Below are 22,532 nucleotides of genomic sequence, written 5' to 3'. Positions count from 1 at the left end.
TACAAAGAACAAGGCCAATTTTTTTTTTGGTCAAAATGTCAGATTTTCTTTTTAAAGCCTTAACAAATGAGCCAGTTACTAGTTTATCCCAGCATGGCATCTTAAAACTGCTCGTAAGATATTGTTTCCTTCTGACAACTACCCCATAAAGTTATTGTGAGGATAAAATGGGGAGGAAGAGAACTTTCTATGCCACCTTAAACTGCTTAGAATAAAAGTGGGATATACATGTAATAAATTGGCTATTTTGATCATTTTTAATGCATTTTGCAGGGTAGGAAGTGGGGTTTGCATGAAATGTGTTGGGAAGCAAACAGGGTAGTTTGGATGTAAATTTAAGTTCCTGCTAATTGCATTTGCAACAGGAGATGACACTTCTAAGGTGTTACAGTAGAAAGCCACATTCTTAAAGAGAAGCTTGAAGGGAATTTATATAGAGTGTTAAATATATGATCTATTCTTATTGGTTTATTTCATCCTTTAGGACTCTAGAGTGAAAAAGAGAGAGATTCCAAACATGCTTTTGCTTGTAATATAGAAATCATTTTTATGTTTAAGGGGGAAACTGTAGATGATGCAACCTGAAGCAAAACATTGCTTTGTAAGCCCTTAGCATAATTTCCATCACATCAGGAAAATGAACTCTGATCTAGTGGATAAGATATAATTTCCTAGGTTCACATCTTTCCCAAATTGCTGGAGATACTGTGGGCTAGAAGTCAAAATACGGTAAATAATGGAGAGATAAACGCATGTATGTGCCATGCCAACAGCTTCATTCATTTAAGACAAAAAACATCACCACCAGTTCTTACATGCAACTATTTGTATTGGGTGCATATGTACTGGGCCAAACTAGGTGCAGTTTTGAGTAATGCAATGTAATTTTGTAGAATCTGTTAGTTCAGTAATTACATAACTGTCACATATTAATGGCGCTGTTCCTGAAATCAGTGTGCAAATACAACACACACTACTTTCATCTCAGAGACTTTCCTTTTTGTTTAGTAAAAGTAAAGGGACCGCTGACCATTAGGTCCAGTCGTGACCAACACTGGGGTTGTGGCGCTCATCTCGCTTTATTTTCCGAGGGAGCCGGCGTACAGGTCATGTGGCCAGCATGACTAAGCCGCTTCTGGCGAACCAGAGCAGCGCACGGAAATGCCGTTTACCTTCCCGCTGGAGCGGTACCTATTTATCTACTTGCACTTTGATGTGCTTTCGAACTGCTAGGTTGGTAGGAGCTGGGACCGAGCAACGGGAGCTCACTCCGTTGCGGGGATTTGAACCACCGACCTTCTGATTGGCAAGTCCTAGGCTCTGTGGTTTAACCCAGAGCGCCACCTGCACCCCCTTTTTGTTTAGTACAGGGGTCTGCAACCTTTAAGACAAAAAGAGCCACTTGGACCCGTTTCTGAAGGGGGAAAAACCTGGGAGCCGCAAAACCGGGAAGGTGACGTCGGGACGGTGCGTGACTAACGCACGCACTGCCCCCATGCGACGTCACAGCCAGTACAGCACCCGCCACAGTGGGGAGTGTCGGGGCGCACAGTGCGCCTCCTCCCCTCACTAGTATCTGCCCCGGAGCCGTGGCAAAGGTGTAAAAGAGCCACATGCGGCTCCGGAGCCGCGGGTTGCAGATCCCTGGTTTAGTACTACACACAAATTTGTCACTTGTTAAACTCAATGTGTTAATGTGTTATTTAACTACTTTGTTGAAATGGAGAAAAGCTACTCTGAAAGCAAGAAAGATTGATCAAGCTCAGCGTTCGAAACTCCCATTCTTCTAGGCGCGTTTTGCGGCAGGGAATTTAATTAATGCGAGCAGTTTCTGAGCTCTGGGTGCAGTACTGCGCCTAAGATTTCAGATTAAAACTGCCACTGCTGGAATGAAAGGAGGACTTTTTTTTCTCCTTCCCCACTTCCAGTCACTTTCTGAGGACTGGAGAAGGGACCCTCATAGAAATATTAGGGGGGTGGGCAGGGGAAGCATGGCTTTTTTTCAGTCTTCAAATGAGGACTAGACCATGTGAAAAATGAATATAAGATTTTAGCTGCAGTTCATTCATTTTCAGCTTTGTATTTTTGTTATAAGTAAAGCGCACCTAGACATTCCTTTGTGGCACCCATAACCTAGGTTTAAGGTGTCATTTAGCTCTTAGCTTTCATATCTGTTTCTAACACTGATCAAGCTGACTTTGTACTTGTAATTGAACTAGTTTGTATTATGTACAGTTTAAAAACTGATGTATTGGGTAGACAAGCCCTTAGGCTAGCTCTGCACATTCACTGTGATCACTTTTATGTACATAATACTTATACAGAAGCAAAGCAACCATAGTTAAACTATATACAAGCTTAAACAAATCACTTGTGAGAAAAAGCCTAATTCATTGTCCTAAAAAGTCAGGCTAGTTAAAAATCTGCCAGGCAACAGTATTTATATTTTAACTTTAACTTTTAACATCAAAACTGGTTCTCAGTGTAGCAGATAAACAGTAGAATAAAAACCACTTTGGAAGGATAATGTATCTTGAAAGCTGGTTTGAAAAATCTGTTAAATATCTATGAAATACAAGAAATTAAATAAACTTTTAAAAGATTAGCAAATCACGATTATTGGGTGAACACGAATGGTATTGCCTCAGGATATAGCTCTGAGTAGGTCTTGCACTTTTTGAAGAGCTGTTGACATGTTATCATAGGAAGTATTGCTCTGTCAAAACAGCAGATTACCTTGCACCTGCGTCAAGCTGCTAATTACTCTAGTGGTGGCAGCATGAAGTATCTTGGGAGGCATGAGCTGCATTCCTAAAAATACCTTCCAGATTGGAGGTGGGGTTTCAGATGCTTCTGGCACCTTGCACACTGCCTTTTCCTGCATGAGGCAAATCCAGTTCAGACTGTGCCTGGTGTGTGTCCATCAAGAGATTGTCCCAGGCAGGGGCAGACTGCTACTGTATTTACCTTCTCTTTTGTCAAAATATAAGGACTCATCATATAAAAACAACACCAAGCCCATTTTTCTAGCATATATTTGCACCTTCCCCTCTGTCATTAATGTGAATTTATGTTACTGTGGCTTCTCATAGTCCATCAGTGTTAATAAGCAACTTCCATGTTACAGCAGCAGTGGTGATTTTTGGTTCTTTTATCTTGCTTTTCATGGTTGCTTTAAATTACTGAAGTTTATTTTTGTCATTTTTACTTTAGAGCACTCAAAAATGGATTTTGGGAATGGGAGCATTCTGTGTATTGGACAGTAGCTCTTTTCTAAATTTGAATCCTGGACTGGAATTTACAGTGGTTTTAAGAGCTATTTGAGGGGAACTTTATGCCAGTATTTTTGCATATACACAAATCGTGCTCTTCACTTTTAAAGCATCAACTTGTTTTTTGCTCAGTGCTTATGTGAATTGTTCAGAAAAGGGCTTTGTGTACTGCTGCTCCTATTGTTAACATTTGACTGTACTGCTTGAACACCTCAATAATCCTGAGGTCAGAAGCCTGTTTAAAACACACCATGCATGTTTTACATTAATTCATTTATGGTTTGAGTCTTGTAAAGGTAAAGGTAAAGGTACCCCTGCCCGAACGGGCCAGTCTTGACAGACTCTGGGGTTTGTGCGCCCATCTCACATCTATAGGCCGGGGGCCAGCGCTGTCCGGAGACACTTCCGGGTCACGTGGCCAGCGTGACAAAGCTGCATCTGGCGAGCCAGCGCAGCACACGGAACGCCGTTTACCTTCCCACTGGTAAGCGGTACCTATTTATCTACTTGCACCCGGGGGTGCTTTCGAACTGCTAGGTTGGCAGGCGCTGGGACCTAACAACAGGAGCGCACCCCGCCGCGGGGATTCGAACCGCCGACCTTTCGATCGGCAAGCCCTAGGCGCTGAGGCTTTTACCCACAGCGCCACCCGCGTCCCTAAAGGTAAAGGGACCCCTGACCATTAGGTCCAGTTGCGGACGATTCTGGAGTTGCGGCATTCATCTCGCTTTAATTGGCCAAGGGAGCTGGCGTTTGTCCGCAGACAGTTTTTCCGGGTCATGTGGCCAGCATGACTAAGCTGCTTCTGGTGAACCAGAGCAGTGCACGGAAACGCCGTTTACGTTCCCGCCGGAGCGGTGCCTATTTATCTACTTGCACTTTGACGTGCTTTCGAACTGCTAGGTTGGCAGGAGCAGGGACGGAGCAATGGGAGCTCGCCCCGCCGTGGGGATTCGAACCACCGACCTTCTGATCGACAAGTCCTAGGCTCTGTGGTTTAACCCACAGCGCCACCCGTGTCCCAGTTTGAGTCTTGAGAACTTACCTAATAACATTGTGGCAGAAGGTCAACCTACTTTGTCTTCAGACACACTCATTAAATATATGTGTGCATCATGTTCTGTGTGTTTACAGCACTTTCTTTCTATAATATTGTGCTTACAAATCTCTTATTTTTATAGCTGTCCTAAGAGAGTCTGAAATCCAGTCTTGATCTGTTTTTTTTGTTATACTCTTTTCGGTGCTGTTTAGGCATTCTCCCCACCATTGCAAATTGTGCTTAGTTTCATTGATACAATACAATACAGTTGTCTGACAGCTAGAAAATTACTTACCTCCTCTAAGACTGTCATTTTGGGGGAGGTAGTGCATTGCATTGCACCTTTTGGAGGGCCTAAAAAATGCTAGATTCTCATACATGATCAGCATTATCAAGGATCCGGAAGGAAGGGACTGACATACAGAACTAGAGACTGGATTAAAGGGAGAATTTTAGCCTAGGTTGCCAAATGGTTTCTCGGCACAATTCAAAGTGCTGATTTTGATTTCCAACACCCTATATGACTTGGGTACAATATGTCACTTGTTTCTAAATGAATCTGAAAAATGGTGGCAGAAAGACCGCTTCCTGCCCTTGCTTATTTGTTGGGGTCAGGAGCAGGTGGTAAAGCAAAGGGGTGATTGTGGAAAGACTTTAATGAACCTTTGCAGCATGTGCTGCTTGTTAATTAAAAGAAGTAGTTGTTAAAACGCAGCGCTTTCTTCTCATCCCCCACATGCTTGCATGTGCTGGGGGTGGGATGGGGCAGAATTCCCTGTCGGTTGTAATCTCAGCTGTAGGCTTAGTAGCAAATGCTGAATACCAGCAATATTTTCTTCTACTCCATAGTGCAGCTGAAACACATTTCACTACTGGATAGCAATGTAACATTGAGAAAGAAGCATATGTTTGTGGTGTAATCTTACGACACTTGCCTGACCTTGCCTTTCCATCAACCATCATCTTTTTTCTGTCTACGTAAGGGAAAAGGCTGGTCTGTGCATATATCTTGATATCTGTGCAGCTGCTCAGGCACAGCTCTACGGTCCAATCAATGGCTGGTTGTGCTTTGTGTGTCCCTGGGTTTGTTGCGCAAACTGGACAGAATGTAGGGCAAGACAGCCACCTATTGGGCGATGCTCTATGTTGAATTTCCTACATAAAGCATGGGGTTGGACTAGATGGCCTTTAAAACACCCTTTGGCTCTACTGTGTATGGTTACTACTATCACTTGCATTGCTTGGCCTTTCGGCTCCACTCCCCTTCTCCCCTGATAATCATGTTTAGGTACAGACACTGTTGGGGTACTCTGAAAGCTTAAGCCACAATAACTTCGCAGGTCTCTAAGGTGCTACAGGACTCCCATTTTACTAAATAAATATGCCCAAGAATACCATTCTATTTGCTTGCACTTGTGAATATTGGCTCTGTCTGAATGTTTAAGAGTATTTACTAACCTTCAGCTTTTCTGGCCGCTTTCAACTCCAATTGGCAGCACAGGATCCACTTTTTACAGCACGTATCTGTTGTTTTCTGTGTTTGGAGTGACCAAGTACAAAGGACAGGGCCCCTAGCTGTGCAGAAGCAGGAATTTTGGCAGGTGCAACTTTCTTTGTTCTAAATGAAACCACTGAATGGAGTTATCCAGAGGTTTGGAGTATGGGTGAGAGCCAACAAGCTGTAGCTCAGTCCAGATATGACTGAAGTGGATCATTGCCTAGACTAGAAGGATGGGAAGTTGCCTGTTCTTGATGGGGTTCTATTTGCTCTGAAAGAGCAGGTACGTAGCTTGGGGGTACTTCTGTATCTTTTGCTGTCGCTTGAGGCTCAGGTGGCCTCAGTGGCACCAACCAAGTGCCTTCCATCAGCTTTCCAGCTGTACCCTTATCTCGACAAGGATAACCTAACTTCTGTTGTCTATGCTCTGGTGATCTCTAGGTTAGATTATTGCAATTTATTATATGTAGGGCTGCCTCTGAAAGCAGATTGAAAACTTCAGATGGTGCTGAATTCGGCAGCCAGGTTGCTCACTCGGACAAGTTGGTTTGAGCATATTACACTGATTGTGGCTCAACTGCACTGGCTGCAGATTAGTTTCCAGGCCCACTTCAAAGTGCTGGTTTTGACCTATAAAGCCTAAAATGGCTCAGGACCACAATACCTCCAGGACTGCCTCTCCCCATATGAACCAACCTGGACCCTGCAATCATCATCTGAAGGCCCTTCAGCTTTCTACTCAGCAAGGAGAGACAGACCAGATAAAATCAAGGTGAAACTGCCTTTCTGCAAACCCTACCCCTTTTTCATTTAGAAAGAAAAAAAACACCATGTGCAAAGTTCTAGTCAGTGTGTTTGAAGCCATTTCAGTGTCTGTTTTTCTCCACTGACAGACCTTGGGTGGAGGAGGGATGGAGCGCTGAGTTTTCTCTGACAGTCAACCTCTCGCCTCATTAGGTTTTCATGTTGCTGTGCAACTGTGAAATTCATCAGCCACTTGCAAGTGTGGTAATAGAGAATAAATCTAAGATGACTTGTCTTACAAGATTGAAGCATAAACAGTTTTTGTTGACACCCTTTTCCTCTTGGAAGAATGGAGCTAAGCTTTTGCCCCAAGTGCTCACCTCTTCTAAAATAGCCCTACCTCAAAATAAAAGCGTTGGCGTCTTCAAGTGGATTTCTCACTTCACAGATCCAGAACTTTTTATCTCAGGTCTCCATATATTGTTCTGCTAGTCTTGAGTGAAGATGTCTGATTTGTCTGTTTTGGGAAGCTCTAGTTCACATTGGTCCAATAGTATTGTACATGGAAGTGGTTGTTTGTTGTTGTTTTTTAATAAAGAAATCCAGTAATTTCTTGAACTTAAAGCGCGTTTTTGCCATTTCACATCATTTAAATAGCTGTGTAGCAAACTGTTGTTGTTGTTTAGTCCAGTGTTTCCCAAACGTTTTTGGGCAACGGCACACCTGTGTACTGAAAAAAAATCTCGCGGCACACCACCATTAAAGCCCCGTCCCGTGACGTCAGCGCGCAGCGTCACGCCGGGAGGGACGCACAAAAGTGAAAGTTTTTTCCCTCCCCCTTGCCGGGGAACCTCCAAGCTTTGGGCAGGCAGGCAGGCAGAGCTGGGAAGGGGGTTTCCAGGGGACACGGCAGCTCCTCGAAAGGCTTCTCTCAGCTGCGCTCAATCCTCCTCGGAGAGGATTTCCCCTCCGGTCCCATGCCTTCGTTTGGGGCATCGCTCCGGCTGCTCCCTCTCCCGCCGCGCAGGAGCGATGCCTCTCTCTGGCTCTCCCTCCACGCAGGCTGAGGGAGGGAGGGAGGGGCGCGTGTGACCCGTCTCTGCTGGGAGACCAAACCCAGCGAGGCAGAGTCGCGCGGAGGCGCCCAGGCAGCGCTGCCGGCTGCAAGGAGGAGCGCCAGGCAGCAGCAGGAGGCGCGGCCTCTCCTCGCCGCCGCCGCCCCGCCTCTCGCCGCCCGACTCGCCCGCCTCCCTCCAGGCATCTCGCGGCACACGAGGCAACGTCTCACGGCACACTCGTGTGCCGCGGAACACCGGTTGGGAAACACTGGTTTAGTCGTTAGTCGTGTCCGACTCTTCGTGACCCCGTGGACCAGAGCACGCCAGGCCCTCCTGTCTTCCACTGCCTCCCGCAGTTTGGTCAGACTCATGTTTGTAGCTTCAAGAACACCGTCCAACCATCTCGTCCTCTGTCGTCGCCTTCTCCTTGTGCCCTCCATCTTTCCCAACATCAGGGTCTTTTCCAGGGAGTCTTCTCTTCTCATGAGGTGGCCAAAGTACTGTCTAGCAAAGTATAGTCTAGCAAACTAGTTTTACCTCTATAAGGATTGGTTGGGACCTGAACTAATGGTTTCAAGTTACAAGAAAGGAGATTGTGACTGAACGTTAGGAAGAACTTGTTTGACAGTAGAACAGACCTCCTTGGAAAGTGGTAGATTCTTCCTTGGAGGTTTTTAAGCAGAGGGTGGATGGTCATCTGTCATGGGTGCTTTAGTTGAGATTCCTACATTGCAGGGGGTTGAACTAGACCAGTGTTTCCCAACCTTTTTTGGGCAAAGGCACACTTGTTTGATGAAAAAAATCTCAAGGCACACCACCATTACAGCCCCGTGACGTCAGCGCGCAGCGTCGCGCCGGGAGGGACGCACGAAAGTGTAAGTTTCAAATTTTTTCCCTCCCCTCCTGTGTAAAGGGGAATGCACTCTGCTAAGTAAAGGCACTTGCCACAGGGCCACGCAGCCAAGGGGTCTAACTCTGCAGGGAAAAGCTTCCTGTCTTTCCTCTGCCCCCTCCCCACCGGAAAGGGATGGTGGCTGCAGGCTCTGCCCCCCCTTAACATCTGCAAAATGATTAAGGCTGATACATTGTGTTACAGGATTTTATCTAGGTAACTTCCCTGAGCTGTCAAGTTGAAAGGGTACATTCAGGCATATTTGCAACATTTAACAACTTTAAAGATGTGCCCCCCCCTGTAATTTCCATAACAGTTGGAAGGTCAAAAATATAACCTCCTATGACAACTCCTGCAACCCATGAGCTTTCAGACAAAGATCATGCATGGACAAATGTAAAGATCTTTGGAAAGTATTGATCGAAACCACAGTAACAAACGAATCAATGTATCTTCAAGGGAAAGAATAAGTAGATCCATTTGCATATATAGCTCTGTAGGCTTAATTATATTCCATTGCTATTTTGTTATTGCTCTTTTCCTCTGCTTCTATTTATTTTTAATGCATGTAACCTTTTTATTCCCCCTCCCCCCCGCCAATTTAACTCCTTGTAATACTCTCAATAAAATATAAAGAAACAAGAAAGGAGATTCCCACAAAACATTAGAAAGGCCTTTCTGGTGGTGAGAGCAGTCAGACAGGGGAAGGGGCTTTTAGGGAGAGGTCGGGGGGGGGCATCTGCCAGGGATGCTTTAGCTGTGAGTCCTGAATTGCTGGGGGTTGGACTGGATGACCTTTGGGTTCCTTCCACCTCTATGATTCCATGACCTTTAAGGGAAGTCACCTCCATCTTCCTCTCAGAGCAGATGCCCACAAGCCCTGGGCGGGAAGAGCCAGAGAGCCAGAGAGAGAGAGAGAGAGAGAGAGAGAGAGAGAGAGAGGAGGAGGACATTCCTAAGAACCGGCAGCTCAGCTCTCGCCTCCCTCCAGGAACCAGAAAAGCCAGTTTAGGGCTCAGATCTTTCCCACAGGCCTTTCTGAGTTCTTCTCCGGGGACACCCCAGGATGGCCAGAGCGTCACAAGAACCGCACCAGACATTCACCAGACCCCAAATCTTTCCCCCTTCCTGGCCTGAGAGGCTGCAAATTCTACCTGCCTTCCCCCCTCCAATTGATCAACACACAGAGATGCAGGTGGCCAGGGACCCACCTGTGCACACCTGAGCCTGCAAGGGGCAGCCAAGCCCCCTTCACCGCCTGCCCCCCCGCCAGCCCCCTCTCCCCTCCTCCCTAGGCGGCAGCTCTGCCATGACCACAAACAGCGGCGGCAGCAGCAGCCGCGCACGGCCGGGGCTCCCCTCGCCGGCCGTGGGAGCCAAGGCGCGCGACGAGGGAGCCAAGGCGCACGATAATTTTCTTAAATTATGTCAGCGGCGCCCGGCAGAGCAGCCCTCTCGGCCACGGCAGCCCGGCTCTCCCAGCCCCCGGGGGCCGCCCTCCTCCCTCGCGCACCCGCAGCGTTCCCGCCCGTAGAGGCGGCGGCGGCAGCAGCAGCCGCGCGTGGCCCGGGCTCCCCTCGCCGGCCGCGGGAGCCAAGGCGCGCGATAGTTTTTTTAATTATTGGGGGGGCGCCTATGAATGAGAGGCGGTGGCGCTGTGGACGGAAGCGCTGCCCGCCGAGCTCGCAGGCAGCCAGGCAGGTAGACGGCGAGAGCCCCGCGCTGGGCGGCCTCTCCTCGCCGCCGCCGCCACGCCTCTCGCCGCCCGACTCGCCCGCCTCCGTCCCACGGAACACAAGGCAACGTTCGACGGCACACTAGTGTGCCGCGGAACACCGGTTGGGAAACACTGAACTAGATGACCCTTGAGGTCCCTTCCAACTCTACAGTTCTATGATTCTGTAAAACTCAATGGAGGAATTTCCATCAGAATTGAGCTGCTCAACTTACAGCAGAAACAGCTGAGACTGCATACTAATAGGAGAAGGTGCATTTTACCTGGTCGATGTACAAATTGCAGTTGAGATACACACATTTCTCAGAGGATTGGGGATTATGCATAATGATAAGAGAATATATGAAATTCAGCTGATATATGCACAGTTACTGAGGTCTGTGGGAGATTATGTATATTGACTGGGTTACAGGTCTCTCTTCATGGAAGGATTATGTGCACATTCACCATGAAACCTGGTGAATGTGCACAATAGCCAGTTGTTATGCACATTAACCAGTCAACTTAGATTCCCCTTAACTTATAGGTTTTAGATTGTTATCTGCTTTAAGCTTCCTGTTTTGGTTTGAAAGGTGGGATTTAAATATATGAACTGTCGGACTCTTTGTTGTGGAAAGCCAATTTTGGGTGCAGCTGTTTTTCCACATAGTTTCCAAATAGTATAGGAAGCAGCTTTGCCATTCTTTAAATGTGGAAAATGTGCTGGTGGTTATTCTTAGAAATAAAACAAGTTTCGCTTTTCAAAAAGCTGCTAGCTATTGCAGTTGTTCCGATGTTCCCCGGGTGTTAATGTGTTCCCAGGATAAATAATCAAGGAATCAGGTCAGATTATTTCTCCATCCAGCTCAGTATTGTCTGCTATATGGGTTCTGTACTGTTTCAGACAGGAGTCTTTGCCATTCCTACCCAGAGATGCCAAGGATTGAACTAGGGACCATCACACATACTGTGGCGTCAGAGTTTTGCTTCTTTATCATTCAAAGAATGCTGCAGTTGTTTAACTCAGACTATTCTTTCTAGTGGCCCATGCAACATAGATATCGTCTGTGGCAAATGATAACCTGGATAAAAAAATCCCACATCCCTTCAAGAGCCACATAACAGTATCCTTTCAAGTCCCTGTATCTTAGATGGGACCACCTATGCATTGTTACCATTTTCAGAATATTCTTCACGGTAAAATGTTTGCTTCCATTTTGATTACAGCAAGCCACCTAGACTTCGTATTGTCAGCTTGAAAAACATGACAATGCACACAATTCCTTAAAGCAAGCTAGAAGTTACTGGTAATTTCTTTTTTGAAAATATTTAAAAAGGTTTCTGAACAAGGCCTCTTAGCTGAGTGCCTGCCCCTGTCAGGTCCTGCAGTACTGAGGAAAGTGGTTTGAGTCTCAGTGGTTCAGAAATGCAGTCTTCAGTTATAATTGTTGTAGGTCTTGGGTGGTTTTTATCTGTTTCCTGTATGTTGTCGATTTTAATTTGAATGTTAGTTCCTTTAATGTTGAAGGAAGATGAATAGTATTTGGTGTTCATGGTGGTAGAAATGAACTTGGAATCAAGGACACCAGTAAAACAGCAACAGCAACCAGGCTGCTTTCAGGAACAATTTTCTCTCTCTTTGTATATGGACACACAACTCCACATGTAAAGAATCCACATGCACCCTATTAAATTCAAAGGATGCACACATACACAGCATTAAGCAAATGTTTCTTTTTAAGAAATGCCGAGGGAACAGCCAGAAAAGGGGATATTTATGGAAAGAGACAGCAATATATGCAGTCATTGCTTTTGGGGTGAATGCTTGAAGGAACTTGGCTTTTGATCACATTAGGGATATGCTCTTAATTTGAAATAGTTTATTTTAAAATTCAGTGCATTCAGCTTTCAGCTTCAGTTTGCATATAGTACAGAGCTGAAGAAGCTGTGGCCCTCTAGATACACCACAACTCCCATCATCCTTTACTACTGACCACCCTGGCTGGGGCTGCTTGCAGGTTTTCTTTTTTAAAAAAACTATATTTTATTGATTACCAAAATAACAAGGCAGTTAACTAGGTAACCAATAGATCTCTTCCACATGCACCCCAATATGGATGTATACCTAGCTACAACATCATTTGAAAAAGAAAGAAGTATGACAAAACATACTTTAGCTATGGCCCCAGAGTTTCAAGAAAGCATTAGATATGTGTAGGTTCTGTTTATGTTTGGGCTCCATTATTTATATACCAATTGATTATTAAAAACAACAACCTGAAAGCAGTTTACAAAGTCTTATACTGAAGGTAAATTTTTCCACCATGGCCATATTCCTGTGGATCTACAACTGAAATTATTGTCAACTGTCTTCCAACTTTTCGCAACTTCAATTCATGCTGCTAGCAGCAATGGAAATCAACATTTCATGTATTAAATCTTAATTTTCACCCTTCCAAAGGTTTTGAAGTGCCAGTTGTAGGAGTGCGTATTAAGTTCGGTCGGTGGCAGCATTAATTTCTCTGAAAATCATCTCCCATTATAAAGAATCTTAGGGCACTCCCAAGGCATGTTTATAAAGAACTCTTTATGCCCCATCCCCTCCAACACTGAAAACTTTTGTTTGTCATTATACCGATTAGCCTTGGTGGAGGTTGATGCCACCTATGAATCCACTTAAGGGCGTATTCCCATTCCCAGTTGAGTATCCCAAAACAGCAAAATCATTTGGGAATTCCCTCCCCACAGAGGTGTGTCTGGCACCTTCATTATTGTTTCCAATGTTTGCTGAAGGCACACCTCTTTACCCTGGTCTTGGACACCTGAGACCCACCCTATTCCTGCCATTATAATCTGTTTAATCTGTTTTTAATGTTGAATTTTGAATGGTTGTGACTCCCTGGGACCTGATGGTGAACGGCAGGTAAAAAATTGAATGAATGAATAATAGTTTATCCTCTAACAATTAGACTCATAATTACAGTAGTTTTCAGGTTGAATTCATTTCTTTGTTGTGTGTGTTCTCCGTATTCCAGAATATCCAGCCTGCAACGCAGTACCCACTTCTGATTTTCTCCCTGTATTGGTCTGCATTTTTTTCTCTTCTGAAAAGGAAAATGGGTTGTGCTAGGGCTGCTGATCTTAGCTTGGGGCTTAGCCCAGTTGTGGGTCCCAATCCATCCTCGTAATGGAGTCTCTTGTTTAGAGTTCTGAAATGAGCCCTGCCAAAAGAATAGGTTCTAGTCGAAAGCAGCTAATATATGAAACGGCCCTCTTATTTGGCAATTGTCCTCCACACAATCATTTTCATATGTCATTTTCCAGTGGCTACACATGAATACTTCCTCTTTAAAATTCTTTTCAATCTAGCAAGCCAATCCATCTTCAGAACACTCAAATGGGACTCTTCTTGTGCTTGTGGCTTGGTTAAAATGAAGAGTAGGCTGTTGCTTGCTAAACACTCAGGCTACAGGAAACCAATTAGCTTCTAAAGCACTGCAGCACTTCAGAGGCTGTATTGTTGCCACAGACTAACATGGCTGCTTCTTCTGGAATTTGTCGCAATACAACTGAATATTTTGTCTCTGTGTCGCTAAGGGCATGTTACAGTCCTTGCAACAGTCAGTGCAGTTGGTGATACAAAGAGGGAGCTCCCAGGTTGACTGAGTACTAAAGCCTGTTTGGAAAACATGGACATGAAAGACAGAGATTTCCACCACCCAAATCAATTGTAGCGGTTAGGGCAGCCTGAGGACATTAGATGTGACACAACGTCAGGTTGTAGACTGGAGCATCCCTTTGAGCTGTTTTTTTTTAAAAAAAAATCTACTGCTTTCTTCTGTTTTTAATTCTTCTTTGAGCGTTTAAAATATTCAAGCCACTTATTTTAGCTGCTCCTGGTAATATTCCAGCAGATTAGCTCATCTCACTGTTTATAAAAAGCACATTAGATCTTTCAAGAGGCAGCATCTGCTGCTGTGAAAACCAGTGTGGTTCTGCTGCGCTTGGAGCTGGGCAACCTAGATTCAGATCCCTGTTTGCTTCACTGTCCTTGCAAGTCTAACATAGCTGCTTCTCCCCAAATTGAATTCTCCCTCTCCTGGCATAAAATCATAAGAGTTGTAGAGTTGGAAGGGACCCTGAGGATCATCTGTTGTTTTCACGTTTAACAGGAAATCTATATTCTTGCTTGATAGCTTTCCACTGACATGCTCTTCCAGTTCTCACATAGCATTCTCCACATCCCCCCCCCCCATATATCGGATTGTTTCCTTTTCGATTTCCCCAGCAATTTATTTTTAACATAAATTTCCAGTAATTTCATATTGTTGTGCCCTGTGGGCTTTGGAAAAACAAATGGCTATTTAGATAATGCATTCCCACCCCTGGCATTTTAGTAATGCCAGCTGTTCATCTGATGGGAGCGGCAGTAGCTATCTTAAAAGGTTCCCTGTATTTTGAAGAACCTCAATTCACATCTATGCACTCAGGATGTTAATGAATTTTAATTTTTTTAAATCTTTCCATAAATAAGTAGTAACAAAAACAGGCTTTAAGTAGGGAACATGTCACTCAAGCCTATGTTTTGTTGACATTCACTCATATCTAAATGCTGGAAATGGTTAGAGTTGATTGAAATATTAACCAGTTGGTCAATATTTCTGTGTGTGCGGGCGCACACGTTTATTTACTTGCTTTGTTTAAGGCATTTAAGCAAAGCTCAGGGACCAGTCAAGTGGTGGGACAGCATCTTAGCTTATTCCTAGCCATGTACCTTAGAACTGTGCTGTAAACTTCAGAACCATGTAACCTGCAACCTGATCATGTTTGGTCATTGTAGTGATGTTTAGAACAAAGCCTTTGGCAGTAATTGAGCTAAGAATCTGAATACTGTGTCCACAGGTGGGAGCTGGGGACATGGATGGAGTTACCTCCCTTGCTGGGGTCATTGTTGGTTGCTCTTTATAAAGGTGAGAGACCTCATTATGGGTCGAAGTATTCATTGTAGTGACATCTAAGCTACAGGGAAAGGCAGAAAAAGAACATCTTGCTGAAGGCAAGAGTTGCCAAGTTTAGGACTTTGAGTCAAAAGAAGTAATAGGAGGCAACAGAAACAAGAATCTGTCCTCAACATTGAATGCACTTTATTCACATGAACAATGTGCAACACACCGACCTTTCCTTTTCTGGGAGTGCTTAGCTGCTCCTCATACCTGCTCCAACTGAATTTGGTTGCCATGAAGAAAATGGCCAGTTATATTTGATGCTTTAGTTGGATATAGCAGGAGGAAATGGAGGCTAGCATGTCAGTGAATTATCCTGTGATTATTTTCAGTACAGTGGATGCCACTGATGAAGATTTGTTTGAGTCTGGTGCGTGAATGTATATATTGACTTAATGTACTAGTATCAGTTCATTATTCTACTGCAGTATTGGTTCATTTACTTGGGAACAAATACCAGCTAGAAACATCTGCAGGCCACTAACTTGAAGACCCTTACAACTCTTAACTACAGTACTTCTGACATTTTGATTAGAAAAGTTTAAAAAAACACTAAAATGAATATCTGTGGCAATTTCATTTCAGCTTTAACAGATGGATTTCAAATGAAACCACAAAAATTTGCTTGTGCTGAATTACTATGTACATGAGGACTCAGGTCTGCAGAAGTATATTAATTTATAAATTAAAAGAGAATTGTGTAGCCTAGCAAGGACTTATGATCAGTGACTTCAAGGGCCAAAAGAATGTTGAGGACAACTGAGTTGTTGGAGATTGAAGGCATCCACTGGAAAAAAAGAAAATGAGGCCTGTTTTATTTGTGTCCTGGTACATTTAAAACTCGTATTTTGCAGGGACATATCAGATACATGAAAAGAAAAACGATACCTCTCCCTTTCCCATGCCTTTCCCTAGTTACCTCACTAGACTAAGACTTAGGCTCAAGGTTCCCAGTTTGATCCCAGAATACTTGTTGCAGAGGGAATTTTCAAAGCTTTTTGGTAGAGGAATATTTCCCCCCCCCCCGCCACCCCCTGAATCTGGAGATGCGCCAGATCTTTCCTTACACTGTGCAGTGTAATGCTTCGTGATGCATAGATGGCTGTGATACACCACAATCCAATCCCATTGATTGCAAATTATGATAGCAGAGATGTATGTTGTTTTTCCATCCCATGTTATGTAAACATGCCATTGGGACACCTTCTGTTTTCTATCTGCTTGAGAGTAATTTCTTTTGAGGCTGATAAGGTAATCTTTATGGTTCTTGTTCATCTATTTGAGGCTTTACTGCTTCAAAGAGTGATGTAAACAAGCTGTTTCTGAACTCTGCATTTCCTACCTTACAGGTTAGCTGCCTTAGACACAGTTAATGCAAAACAACTGAAGCATCCATTTTGTTGGACTTGCAGCAGCTTCTGTGAGGAAATCTGTCTTTTCAGTGAGCATGCTCAGTTGACAGCCTGCCAAATTTGAGCTAAGCTTCATTTAATAAAGATTTAGTCTGTGGGGATGTGTCAGTACAAACTGCATTTGGAGAGCGGGAGAGATTATCCTTTTCTAAATCATTGTTCTGCAGAGAAGCTTTCAGCAAGTATACTGATAAAATGGAAAAGAACAACTTCCCTGCAGGAGTCTATGTACAACTCATGAGTGGTTCATACTTGAAATTAGGGTAGTGATGAAAGAATCGGGTACCTGTGACCCCTCCTTGGAGGTTGCTAAGATACCAGCATCTCAACTATGGGGAAAGCTCTCTTGGTCCAATTCTGACAACATTTTATGTAGGAAGTTGTTAAATAATAATAGCAATTAACAGTATTTTTGTTCCACCCTTCCTCCAGTGGGTTCAGGGCACGTGTGTATGATTCCTCCCTTTTACCTTTGCAGCAATCCTATGGGGTAGATCACCAATCAAGCTTTGTGACCAAGTGGTGTTTTGAACCTGGGTCTCCCCACCTTGTTCAGTGCGCCAGCTCCTAGACTACCTAGGTTGCGATTGCCTGCCCACATGCTACATTTCTCTTCAGTGTTTGACTGGGTTTGTGGAGAGGTCTGATATTTGTGAATGCCTATGTCAGGCATAGGCAAACCCCGGCCCTCCAGATGTTTAGGACTATGGTTCCCATCATCCCTGACCACTGGTCCTGTTAGCTAGGGATGATGGGAATTGTAGTCCCAAACATCTGGAGGGCCGGAGTTTGCTTATGCCTGGCCTATGTGCATCTTACAAAGAATTACCATTCACTTTGGCAACATAAAATGCCCTTCACTGCCTTCAAAGGGTAAATGTGGCATGTAGAACTCTAAAAACATTTCACCGTCCCCTGGTCCTTTTAATACACCTCTGAGAATGGCTGCAAAGGAGCAAGGAGCAGATGATGTCACCCTTTGGCATGATACAGCGGAAACTCCAGTAAGCTCCTAAGAGTGTATGTGCATGCAGACTTCTGTGGTAGGGATCATTTGAGGGTTGTTTCTTTTCTTTTGTGAAAGGAGGGAATTCTCTCATATCTTTCACAGTCCTGCAGCTCAATGCTGCTGTCTCTACCATGGTTAAGAGAGAACTTGAAGTAGCATGCTATTTTAGATGAGTTTGCTGCAAAATGATTATTGCAGACCACAGGTTCTATAATAAATGCCTTAGCACAACTTCAGCTTGTTTTGTTTTTAAATATAACTTCGAGCAGTGCTGCATTGAAATGAGAAACAGGAGCAACAGACAAAAGGTTTGATTTGAGAATTTATCATTTTTACTCCTCCTTGAGGCAGAACTGTAGTTCAGTATTGGGGTATATGCTTTGCATGCAGGGGGTTGCAGCTTTAGTCCCTGAGATCACCAGGTAAATGGACCACAAATGGGAGAATCCTCCCTCTTCTTGAAGACACTGGGGTGCTGCTTGTGGTCTGAGTGGGCCAGGGGTAGCCTGCATGTTGGACTTCAGATCCGATCCTAGTACACCTTGGTCATAATAACTGGGGCTGATGGAAATTGGAATCCAACAGCATCCAGAGGGCACCAGCTTAGGTAAGGTTGTTCCAAACTAGTTGTATTCTGAAATCCTGGGACAACTCCTTTGCCACATGAGTGGCATCTAGTGTAGTAGGCAACCTGTCATTCTGCAATCAGTGGTATTTGCTTAGCTGAAAGCTTTGGTGTTGCTCAGTTTCCCAGCAAGGAGAAGCACAAATGTGTGTGCTTTCTTTTCGGCAGGCGTTTTTGTGGTATTTCAATTGTATAGTGGCAGTCAACCTGTTTTTAGGACTAACTTTTCATTTAATTGTAGTATTTTTAATGTCATTTCCAAGGCTAAGGGAGAGTTTTTATTGTTAAAAATTCATACTTTCTGTAATTTTATCAGGATTGCAAGAGGACAGGAAGGGCAAAAGAGACGTAACTGATTAAAAATAAAATCCCTTCTATTGCACATTTCTGGGACAGATTTGTCTGTGGAGTGAAGGTTACTAACATTACTGTGTTGGCACAAATCTCTTGGGCTCCATTCCAGGACTTGCAATTCAGTGTCATTTTACAGTCAGTAACCTCCAGATTTGTGTCCAAAAAGCAATTGGTTCAAGTGTGTGTGTGTGTGTGTGTGTGTGTGTGTTTAAATTGCAGAAAATGAATGAATTTGAATAAGTCATGCTAGAATGACATCTGAGTTCCTCATACTGAGTTGGTATAGATGTAATACCAAACTGTGGTTTGGTTCTACCTGAACAAGCCTTAAAGGAACCCCAATCTCATGCATTACCTCCTTCCCTGGCTTGCAGCCAATCATTGCTTGCCATTTCATCCAGCAAATGGTGATTCGCACTTCTCCTGCACTGGAAATGAGATGCTGCAGTGTGGGGGTTAGGACTTTGCAGAAACTATTCCAGCATGGCCCGTTTTCTCAGTTGGCTCTGTTTTGCCCTCAGTGATGTCGCATAGCCAAAGCTATCCCATTCATGATGTGATGCAATTGATCAGCTTGTCTTAAATAATCCTTGTAGCAAATCTAGAAAGAAGGCATGGTAATTTAGAAGTACTGTAGGGGGAAATGAAAAAGAGGAGAAAAGGGAGGTATTTTGGGTGGAGGGGAAGAACAGTATGATGATTTAAAAGGGTTATGGGAAAGATCTCTAACTTCGTAAAAGCATCACTCTGGCATTGAGCTAATAAAGATAAGTCTGGGAGGGATAGGCTCCCCATGTAGCCCCCAGAGTAGCCCTTTATCTTCTACCATGATGGCACTCCTCTTACCATGCTTTTTCAGTGGTCTACATGCATGCAATCTGAGAAAAGCAAAGAAGTCTAACTTACAGGCATTCTTCCCAGATTTGGAGGTTTAGAGACGCATTTGGCTGCGCAGTGAATTCTGTGGCCACAGTGTATGCTACCAGTGTACTTAACCATCAGCCTAAATTATGACTTTGTGCAATAAACTGTATGGAGAAAAATGTTTTCTCACAGGCTTAGCTTTCAGTTTAAAACTGCACATTAATGAAGGACTTTACAAAAGCCTCATCTATTCATACTGAGGAGGAGTGGGTTTAAGATAAGGTTACCAGGCATCCCCATTTCCCAGGGAAAGTCCCCAGATTTACATATCGGTCCCCATACAAAATCCATTGAAGTTGAAAAGTGTCCCCGGATTCCTTGAAAAAAATCTGGTAACCTTAGTTTAAGAGCCCCTTTCATGTGACAGGAGCCTTAGCTCATGTGGTAGCCAATGTTTGTGGCCTTCAGCCCTCCATACTTCAAAAATATGCCCCCAGTGCTAATCAATGATGCAACGAAATAAGCTGTAAATGTGAAGTAGCCCTCACTTAAAATACAGTCCAGGTAAACTCCCCCTGTGACTCAATCTGGATTTTAAAAGGGAATTCCTTATTTGCTGGCCTCTCAAGATTTTGTGAGCAATAGTACTTGTGAAGATCACAGCAATTGGGCCACAGAGGTGATTTTGTATATTCCTGCTATGGAAATGCCTCTCGGTTAACTGTTTTTTCTCTCTCTTCCTCAGGCCCTCTTGCTGCTGGGTGGTGTTGCTCTGTCCTGCCTTGCTCTGGATCTCCTCTTCCTCCTTTTCTATTCCTTCTGGTTATGTTGTCGCCATCGGAAAACTGAAGAACAGCTGAATGCAGATTGCTGCTGTACAGCTTGGTGTGTCATCATTGCAACTCTGGTCTGCAGGTAAGTCCTCCCCCTCCTCCAGACTAACAGAAGGGCAAACAGAACTAATCTGACAAAGGCAGAGATAAAGTTGCCTTCTCATTCTGCCACTGCTGCCACATTTACCCAGCCAGCTACCCAAAGTTGTAGCTTTTCAAACATAGCCTTCACCAGTCTATGATACAAGATAATATTCTTTTCCCTAGCAGGCTCCATAGTAAGTCTCTTCCTGAACCAGGCTCATTGGGCTGCTTAAGTCAGTGTAGATCTGTGGTGAAACTGTTGGCTTAGCATTGTGTCTGTTAGATCATAAACCTCTGGGCAAGGCCTACCTTATCTTTGTATATTGCTTAGAAAGCCACATCATCAGAGTATGTAAAATGAAACTGATCCTACAACACATCCCCCAGAAAATCAGGAATCCACCAGGATCCATCAGTGGGGGCAGGCCAGCTGAATGGGCCCATCTTTGCAGGAGGAAATTGTTTCCACCAAGTGCTAACTTGATTATCAGTTATCTGCATGCACAGAGCATACTAAAAACTGCAAGAGTGATTGTAATGCTTTCCTCTGAGAGTAGCATGTGGAGGTAATCCCCCATTCAAGGTCATATTGTCCTTAGAATAGAAACAAACATGTAGTTCTGCAGTGTCAAGCTGGCATTCTATCTTTGTTGTTTTTCTAACCTTCGGGAATATCTGAAATATCCTTCAAATGCCTTATCCTTATTGTCTTCTCCCAACTTGATTTTTGTGGAAAACTTTTGTTGTTTACTAGTTTTGTGCTAAGCACAGCTAGTAAGCTACTCTTCTTACCCCCATTTTAAAAAATGGAATTCACACAATTTTAAAAAAAACCCTGGATTCCTTGGAGAGTTTATTTGCTTGGGTTTGAATGGCAAAAGCTGGAAGCGCAAGCAAACAAGTTTGTTCACCACCTGAGATTTAGAACAGGGCAGACAGTAGAGGGAATGGGGCTCCTCACCTCTCTGCTCTTGAGTGGGGATGATGATCGGTACAAATTGGTTATTCTGGTAGCATTAGTAATAATGAGCTTATTTGCCCACAGACAGGCATGTTTCATGGAGCATTTTTCTAAAGTGAACAGGGCAGAAGTTCTGCTCTTTCTGCATCAAAGCTTGAGATAGATTAGCTTTCAAACTATATTGCAGCACACAGGGGTGACCTCTGTCCATCCACAGAGCTATTTTGATGCCTCTCTGCATTTTAAATTGCATTTATCAAAAGACTGATCAGCAGTTTACAAAGGGAAAACTTCAGCCAATGGTCCTTGTAGCTGTTTCTGATCTCTTGGCACCTTGAGCAATTAGAAAAATTCACTGCCAGTCTTTTAAACGGTGGTATTTCTAGCCCTTTTACCGGACCTTTCTTGGCAACCAACCCATTGCTGTGTGACCAACAGATCTGCAGCACCTTGGTGCATGAGAGAGTCAGGGTCTCTGGAGAGGGCAAAACATTTCAGCTTTGAATAGCACAATTAACTTTTGCCTTTACTCTTGCCCATTCTGAATGTTATTTTGGGTTATCCTCTACTCCCTTTCCTCAATCTACCACCAAGCATTGCATTTGCAGACTTTTAATCCCGCATATGACAAACCTAGACAGCATCTTAAAAAGCAGAGACATCACCTTGCCAACAAAGGTCCGTATAGTTAAAGCTATGGTTTTTCCAGTAGTGATGCATGGAAGTGAGAGCTGGACCATAAAGAAGGCTGATCACCGAAGAATTGATGCTATTGAATTATGGTGCTAGAGGAGACTCTTGAGAGTCCCATGGACTGCAAGAAGATCAAACCTATCCATACTTAAGGAAATCAGCCCTGAGTGCTCACTGGAAGGACAGATTGTGAAGCTGAGGCTCCAAGACTTTTGCCACCTCATGAGAAGAGAAGACTCCCTGGAAAAGACCCTGATGTTGGGAAAGATGGAGGGCACAAGGAGAAGGGGACGACAGGGGACGAGATGGTTGGACAGTGTTCTCGAAGCTACCAGCATGAGTTTGACCAAACTGCAGGAGGCAGTGGAAGACAGGAGTGCCTGGTGTGCTCTGGTCCAGGGGGTCACGAAGAGTCGGACACGACTAAACAACAACAATCTCGCATATGTTGAAGAGAAAGTGGTTATAGCAAATTTT

General features: G+C 44.1%; 1 protein-coding gene across 2 annotated transcripts in view; it reads left to right on the top strand.

Moving 5' to 3' along the window:
* TTYH3 (tweety family member 3) overlaps positions 1–22,532 on the top strand; it is a 95,171-nt gene that overhangs the window by 27,093 nt on the left and 45,546 nt on the right. For both annotated transcript variants that reach the window (XM_082199770.1, XM_082199769.1), the window contains exon 2: positions 20,230–20,399. In XM_082199770.1, the coding sequence (XP_082055896.1) occupies positions 20,230–20,399 (170 nt within the window). The remainder of the gene's footprint in view (positions 1–20,229; positions 20,400–22,532) is intronic.

This window comes from Podarcis vaucheri (assembly GCF_965113315.1).
Source record: "Podarcis vaucheri genome assembly, chromosome: 14".
Taxonomy (NCBI): domain Eukaryota; kingdom Metazoa; phylum Chordata; class Lepidosauria; order Squamata; family Lacertidae; genus Podarcis; species Podarcis vaucheri.
The sequence above is the reverse complement of the archived record's forward strand: the minus strand, read 5'-3'. Positions and strand labels throughout refer to the sequence as shown.